The sequence below is a fragment of the Protobothrops mucrosquamatus genome, unplaced genomic scaffold, assembly GCF_001527695.2.
Source record: "Protobothrops mucrosquamatus isolate PMUCROS unplaced genomic scaffold, P.Mucros_1.0 scaffold3436, whole genome shotgun sequence".
Classification (NCBI taxonomy): Eukaryota; Metazoa; Chordata; class Lepidosauria; order Squamata; family Viperidae; genus Protobothrops; species Protobothrops mucrosquamatus.
In genome coordinates, this window is record NW_015389415.1 from 34933 (window position 1) to 43131 (window position 8199).

General features: G+C 45.3%; 1 protein-coding gene across 1 annotated transcript; it reads right to left on the bottom strand.

The window, feature by feature from the left end:
- Nucleotides 1–968: 968 nt before the first annotated feature.
- SOX11 (SRY-box 11) lies at nucleotides 969–2287 on the bottom strand. The gene has a single exon (XM_015827007.1). It carries the CDS (start codon nucleotides 2285–2287, stop codon nucleotides 980–982), a length of 1308 nt encoding a protein of 435 aa, XP_015682493.1. The 3' UTR covers nucleotides 969–979.
- Between the last annotated feature and the right edge of the window lie 5912 nt (nucleotides 2288–8199).

An 8199-nucleotide genomic window follows, 5' to 3' on the forward strand; every position in this document is an offset into this window, starting at 1 on the left:
TATAACTTGCATGCTAAAAACAGAGGAAAAAAATAAAAAAATAAAAGGGAAGAAGTGCCTGAAAAGTCTTACTGAAAAAACACAGCAAGAATGTTCCCTTTCACTGTACAAAAATACGCCTGAAAATATATTAATTTTTTAAAAAGACTGAGGTCTGTTATGTATCAAAAATGTTTCAATACCTTTGTGTACTGAGGTCTAGGCTGTCTGGTATTCAATCAAGGAGGTATAAGGGAACAAGTTACAAAAAAAAAGTTGGCAAGTAGAAATCACATTTGTAAAACCATAAACAATTTGATCTGAAAAGTAAACTCTGATCTTAAGTCAGTTCACAGTTTTGTTTTGTAAGCGTTTGTACAGTCTGCATTTTTTTCAAGCTCCCTGCAGCTTTGTTAAGAATTGGATGCATAGAAGACATCAGTTTTCTCCCTCCAAACAAAAAGTTTGTAATGGTCCCTTTAAAAAAAATTTAAAAATCAGAACAGTCCTTAGAAATCTTTGTAGGAGAAACAAAAACAAAAATCCACAAACCCCCTTGAGTAACAGTTGTGCTGCCAAAAGACTTTTTTTTTTTTTTGCAGACCACTTCCAGACTTGAATCACAAACTTCAAACAACGCCTTCTGAATCTTTTAACCCCCAGTCCCATTTGCCTTTTTTTCCTTGCTGCTACTGTTGTGATTACCATTTTTTAAAAAAAAAAATCAGAAGGAAAAAAAAAAATCACAACTCCGGACTCGGTTTGGAACTAACTTCAAGACTTTAAAAAGAAAGAAAAGAAAAATCCAAAGACATTTTGATCATTACTTCACTTCAAAACTCCACCACGTTTAAGCGTAAATCACTAGCATCAACTTTCCATTACCGATTTTTTTCTTTTTTCTTTTTCTCAGTCCTTTTGATCTCTCTCTCTCTCTCAGCCTGTTCGCCTGCCCGTCGCATTTTCCTCTGCTTCCTCTCTCCCTCCCTCCCTCGCTTCTTCAGTAAGTGAAAACCAAGTCGGAAAAGTTCGCTTCCAGCCAGTCGCCTGCGATCATCTCGCTCAGCTCCGGGGTGCAGTAATCGGGGAACTCGAAGTGAGAGCCCAAGCTGCCCTCGCTGAACGAATCCAAATCCTTGTCCACGAGGGAGAGGGACAGGTTGCCCGCCGCGGAGCTCACGCCCATCTCCGAGGCGGCGTGAGTGTGCTGGGAGAAATTCAAGCTCAAGTCAAACATCAGGTCGTCCGCCTCTTCGCTACTGCTGCTGGAAGAGGAGGAGGAGGAGGAGGAGGTGGAGACGGACCGGGAGGAAGCCGGGGACAGGCTGGGCTGCTGGCCGCTCTTGGGCATACTCTTGAAGCCGTAGTAGAGTCTGCTGGCGCTGGCGCCATGCGGGGCGGCGGCCCCCCTCACCTCTTCGTACAGGCTGGCCCCTTCGGTGGACTCCGCCGACGAGCTCAAGGTGGGGCTGGCCGGGACTTTGGCTACGTTGTACCGCCTCAACTGCTGCTGCTGCTGCTGCTGCTGCTGCTGGTGGTGGTCCTCCTCCTCCTCCTCGTCGTCCTCCTCCTGCTTGATCCGCAACTGCAGGTCGTCGTCGTCGTCGTCCTCCTCGTCGTCCTCGTCCATGAAGACGCACTTGATGGTCTTGCTGCTCACTTTCAGCGTCCCGAATTGGTGGTAATCCTCTCCCCCGAAGTCACCCGGGTGGGGGGCCAGCTTCGTCCCGGCCTTCGGGGGAGACGACGACGAGGAGGAGGAGGAGGAGGAGGAAGAAGAAGAAGAGGAGGAGGAGGAGGAGGTTTTCCCTTTGCTACATTTCTTACTGGAGCTTTTGGCGCTCTTGCCGCTGTTGCTGTTGCCGCTGCCGGTACTGGTGGGTGTGTTTTTCTCCGGGCTGTGGTTGGCGCTGGGTTTGGCGGACGGGTCTATTTTGGGCTTTTTCCTCGGCCGGTATTTGTAATCGGGATAATCGGCCATGTGTTTAAGGCGCAGTCTTTCGGCTTCCCGGATGAACGGGATCTTTTCGCTGTCCTTGAGCATTTTCCACCGTTTGCCCAGGCGCTTGGAGATCTCGGCGTTGTGCATGTCCGGCGACTGCTCCATGATTTTTCTGCGCTCGATCTTGGACCACACCATGAAGGCGTTCATCGGTCTCTTGATGTGCCCCGAGGCCGTTTTGCACCAATCCGGATCGCTCTCATCCAGCGCCACCGGACTGCACGCCATAAACTCCCCTTCTTCGGTATCCATCGCTTCTCTGGGCAGGTTGTTCTCCGACTCTGGACTTTCCGCTTGCTGGACCATGGTGGGAGGGTACGATTGCTCTTGAGAGTTTCTTAGTAGTCTTTCCGGTCGGTTATTATTTTTAAAAAAATGTATTTTTCCTCCTCTTTGCACCCACCGACCGGTCGCCCACCTCGCTCGACTCAAGCGAACGGCTGCAAGGTGAAGCCCGGGCGCGCAAGTTGCAAGCTCCTTCTTCTTCTTCCCCCCCCCTCCCTCCCTCCCCTGCCCTTTGCGTCTCTCAGTCTCTGCGCTCCTCTCTCCTGCGCTGATTATCCGTCTAGCAGCGGCAGAAGCAGGACTCGCTCCGGCTCTTTCCCCTCCCCCCCTACAGCAGCAGCAGCAGCAGCAACAGCAGCCGCCGGGACCCAGAGATCTCGCTGGATCGCACTCCCCCTTCTGCAAAAGTTGCGGGTTCTCTCCGAACTAGTTATCAGGGTTTCATATGGGTGACATCACTCCTGCGGCCAGCCAATGGAAGAGCCGAACTCCTCCCCTCGGCTCCGCCTCTCCGCCTTTATTAAGTTCCCCCCACATGTATGCCTACACACCCCCTTTGCAGCGGCTGTTGGAAGGCGTGGGGAGGGGGAGATGAAGGGGAAGTGGGAAGGGGGCTGGGCTTGGAGGTTCGTCTTAACAGTCGGAGAGGGAAGGAGTGGGGGGGGGGACAGAAGCGAGGGAACGGTTGCTTGCGCTGGGATCAGGAGATCGCCCTCTCCTCCTTGGGTTTTCTTGACAGGAAGGGGGTCCTACTTCTTCTTTACCAGGATCTGGGAAGACCGCGCAGGTGAATCTGCTGCGATTATTCCCACATTGCCTAATGTCACACTGGGTGAGCTTATTCTTGCAGGAATCCACTCGGCATCCTCTGGGCATTGGCTTCTTCTGTGCACGACAGCTGTAGGTGGCGCTTTAGTACCACTAGCTCCTTGCGTTTCGTTTTGGTCGGATTCCTTGTGTACGCTGAGACAGACAAACACACACCGAGATTTATGTGTATGTGTCCTCTGACTTGCAGATTATTTTATTTTCTCTCTCTCCCCCCCCCCCCCAAATCTTTCTCCTTCTCCCAGACCTCCCAACCCTATCTGATCTTATGGCAGGACTATATTTTGAATTTCTTGCCTCTCTTTTTCCCAAAACCAGTAGCAGGAATATAATCTGACTCTTCTTGAGTGTGTTTCTCAGGGAATACTGGTCAACTTCAAGAGATGGAGGGGGGAAGGGAGCTTGAAAATTCATATATGTCTATCATATGTGATAATTCACTTGTCCTTTAACCACATGGACTTTACCCATGTTTGTGTATTTTTACTAACGCTATTCAAATACAATTTTCAAAAAGTTATTTGTCTTTTTAAATAAAAATTAAAAACAATCCAGAGCAAACCAGAGTACTGTATAATTTTTACTGAATATTTCAAAGTACCTTTAGCTTATCTAAGCACTGATTTTAATCAGTTTTTTAATCAGGTTATATTTTCTAAGTACATAAGGGTATGTAGGTGAGGCTGGCAGTGCCAACAAAAGGGTGCTTAGGTGTACTAGACCATTTGCTTTATCAGCACTTTTCTACAAGCTATTATTCTAGTAAACATGCTTAAAACTCTATCTTGTATGTCATATATTTGTAATTAAAAGTAAAATGTACATGTATTTTAAATGTTTCCCATTTTGCATAAACAGTGGCCCACCCATTCCTGCAAATAGTTTAAAAAAGATTTAATGGTGTTTTAAGTATGGCAAGTGTAGATGTAGCTATAGGATTAGAATGTAATGACACTTTTGAAAATTAAACTATCTTAAGTCTTTTTGCACTAGTACATACATGCTTATCTGGGAGTTTACTAGCAACCAAATCAGTCCATCATCACAAAGTATCTAACTCCCAATGTGACAGCAATGTTAATGAGAGTGTTGTGGCATTAATTTGATGGCAACGTTTTGCAAAAAGTTGCACTTAAGAGCACAAATCTTCAAAGGTGTAATAGGTTCAAGAAAATAAATAATATACGAACATGTAATACTTAATGTATTTTTGGAGCAAAACGAATATAACGATGCATGTCGTTTATTAAATGTACTTTTGCTTATGGAGACTTCTTGCCAAAGCTAAAGCAGATAAAAAAGCACTTTGCTCAAAAATGCTGAATATGACATTACATATGAAATATAGCATCTGTTCCAAAATAAGGTATAAAAATCTTCAGACAGCAAAAATTGCTCCATTGCATCGTGGCTAGCTTGCTGGTTTTCCTTGCAGAGCACGAAGTCACCACAAAATGGCTTGCTTTATTGAGATGGAAGAGTTCGTGTTGGAGAAACATCCTTTGAAACACTTGCAGACACCAGTATTCCTGGGTCAGCCTCAGTGACCCACCCTCTTCCCATCTGCTCTGCTCAAGATAGGGAAAATATCATTTAATTAGAACTCCTGCCCCATAGACTTAGGGAGGAAAGGATCATCTTCTGGCTCAATCTTTGTTCCAGAAAGACCTTTCAGGTTATTGCAATTGCTTATTTAAATATTTGAATGTAACCTTTGCTTACATTCAATTCATACCCATTTTTCTTCTGATGTTCAACTAGAGTGCATAGGCGAACCTATGGCACGGGTGCCAGAGGCGGCACTCGGAGCCCTCTCTGTGGGCACATGTGCCGTTGCCCCAGCCTTGCTTCCTCCCACGACCCCCTCCTCTCCAGCAGCCCCCCTGAAGGAGAGTTGTCCTTGAGCGTGGCCCACACGGAGCAGCGCAGCCAAGGACATGGCAGCCAGGCAGCGTAGACAAGACTCTGCCCTCACACCCTATCATGCAGTTGATGCTGCAGGGCACGCGCGGGCAGAGGGTGTGGCCGCTATAGCACTGCTGGGCTGCCTGGGCGATCTGCGGCGGGCCCTGGAGCGGTGAGTGGTCCTGTGGGCAGGCGGGGCTGGGCAGGAGGGTGGAGCGGGGGCAGGGCCAGTCTTTTGGGCACTCGGTCTCTAAAAGGTTCGCCATCACTGGCATAGGCAGTTTTCCCAGTTTCAAAAGTTGTGTTCTGATTAACATTCTATGCTGTGCCCTAACGTGGTTTGTCTGACTCTGACTGGTTCCCCCAAATGTGTAAAATCAATCAGGTTTGGAATTATTTACAGCCAATGGAAGCTCAATCAGTTCAGTGTGATTAAACAAACCATGGCTTACAATACTAAGTGAACTAGGGTAGTATATGACAGCCCTCCTTGTTTGGAAACTAGATCCAATAGTCACAGACAACCCAATTTATATCTCCATTTTGATCAGCTGGTATTGTCCTTTTGTAAAATAGCACTAGCAATGGCACTTAGACTTATATACCGCTTCATAGTGCTTTACAGCCCTCTCTAAGAGGTTTACAGAGTGAGCATAATTGCCCCCAATAATCTGGGTCCTCATTTTACTGACCTTGGAAGGATGGAAGGCTTAAGCTGGTGAGAATCAAACTCCTGCCAGTCAGCAGAATTAGTCTGCAATATCACATTCTAACCACTGTGCCACTATGGCTCTCGTTTGGGCAATTTGTAAACAAATATAAAATGATCTAATATCAGACTTCTTATCTAAGTTAACATTTGTGCCAAATAAGTGGCGATCATGAGAATTTCACTTCCGCAACAGATTTAGTTTTGCAACTATTCTTGCTGTTTGTTTCAGTGTAAAATGTCAATTGCACCTTCAGAACAGGTAAAAAAAAAAATAGCGCTATGTCCTGTCAGATTTTCAATGGGTTGTAGAGTTCTAACGAAAGCCACCAAAATAGAATTAAATCAACAGTTTTGTTACATGATGGTGGGATAATGATGGATACAATAAGTATAACATTCCCAATTGCTTTGTATGGTTTGAAGTCACCAATGTCTGCAGTTACATTTTTTTCACCTAATTTGCTTTACTAAAGCAAAAACATGCCAATAAAATCGAACGTAGACCCACAAATAGCTGAGTATGCAGTATTATCCAGAAGACAGGCTTAAGATACAGGAGGACTAAGGAGAAACTTCCTGACAGTTAGAACAATTAACCAATGGAACAACCTGCCTCCAGAAGCGGTGAATGCTCCAACACTGGAAGTTTTTAAGAAGAGACTGGACAGCCATTTGTCTGAAATTGTGTAGGGTTCCTGCCTGAGCAGGGGGTCGGACTCGATGACCTCCAAGGTCCCTTCCAACTTTTTATTATTATTATTATTATTATTATTATTATTATTATTATTATTATTATTATTATTATTATTATTATTATTATTATTAGTCTTTCAACCTGTTACGCCAAGACTTTAGAAAATAGACAGGAAACTGTGAATTCTTTGCTGTGATAAATGCAGCCAATGAAACACTTTTGATGTTGTACAACATGAAAAAAAAATAGGATCCCATGGCAAGCAGTATTTAATAACTTACAAATGCCTTTGCTGGCATGTAAAAATGCATTATCAAAACTAAGAGTCAGTTTGGTGTAGTGCAGGGGTAGGCAACCTTGGCTCCTTTATGACTCGTGGACTTCAACTCCCAGAATTCCTGAGCCAGCACAGCTGGCTTAGGAATTCTGGGAGCTGAAGTCCACGAGTCATAAAAGAGCCAAGGTTGCCTACCCCTAGTGTAGTGGTTTAAGGCATCAGGGTACAAACCGGGAGACTATGAGTTTTAGTCCTTTAGGCACAAAGCCAGCTGGGTAACTCTCATCCCTAGGAGGAAGGCAACGGCAAAGCATTCTCAGAAAATCTTGCCTAGAAAACTCCAGGGACTTGTCCAAGCAGTTGACAGGAGTCACGAACAACTTGAAGAGAAAACAAATACATAAATAAATAAATAAATAAATAAAAAACCAGCTTTTGCTGGTTTATATATAGGCAAATATATAAATTCACATTCATAACTGGAGCTTTTAACTAAGTTTATCCCTGAACCAAGGACCCGGTGGCGCAACGGCTTAATGACACTGGAATTGCTGGCCAAAAATAGTCTGCACTCCGGTGGCTCAAGTCCGGCTCCACAAGACTGGATGAAGTCCCTCCACTCGCTCCTTGGCTTCTGCTCAGCCAGCAGTTCAAAAATATGCAATATTGCAAGTAGATAAATGGGTACCACTTCCGTAGGGAAAACCTAGCTGTGTTTGTTGTGTGTGGAGAGCGTAAGCTGGCACTGGACATGGCTGGACACGAGACAACACAATATGAGGCAAGGTGAGACCGGCGGAGAACCACTAATCAGCTGATGTAAGCTAGTTTACCCCTGCAGTGCACCAAGGATAGGCGCACAAGTGCTGAACAGAATTGACTAGCACAGTGATGGCGAACCTTTTAGAGACCGAGTGCCCAAACTGCAACCCAAACCCCACTTATGCATCATCGGGTGCCGGATGGGTCTGGCCCATTGGGTGGGCGTGGCCCATTGGATGGGTGTGGCTGACTGGGTGGGACTAAAAAGTTCAATCAATCAATTCCAACTTTGCAAGATCTTTTTTTTTTCCCGCGAGAAGTTGAAATTGACTGATTGATTGAACCTTTTTTTTTTTGCACATGGCGGCAGAGGCCTAAAGTGAAAACCCTGCTGAAGGCCTAGGACTGGGGTGATGGCGCGCGCACCCACAGAGAGGGCTCTGAGTGCCACCTCTGGCACCCGTGCCATAGGTTCGCCACCACTGGACTAGCAATTTAGGCTGTCAGGACTGCATTGTATCTAGCATTTGTAGATTTCCCTGACATTGTATGCCATACACTAAATAATAAATAATAACAATCGCTGATCCTTTGGCAATGTTTGCATAAATTTGCAAAATAATATGAACACCATCAAATACTTTTTTAAAAATTCTATACTGGTAAGTTTTGGAACATTGGTAGTAACCTAGTAAAGCAAAACTTTTAACACATGCATAGTGAAATCAGGAATATACTCAGTGGGTGTTCCTCGA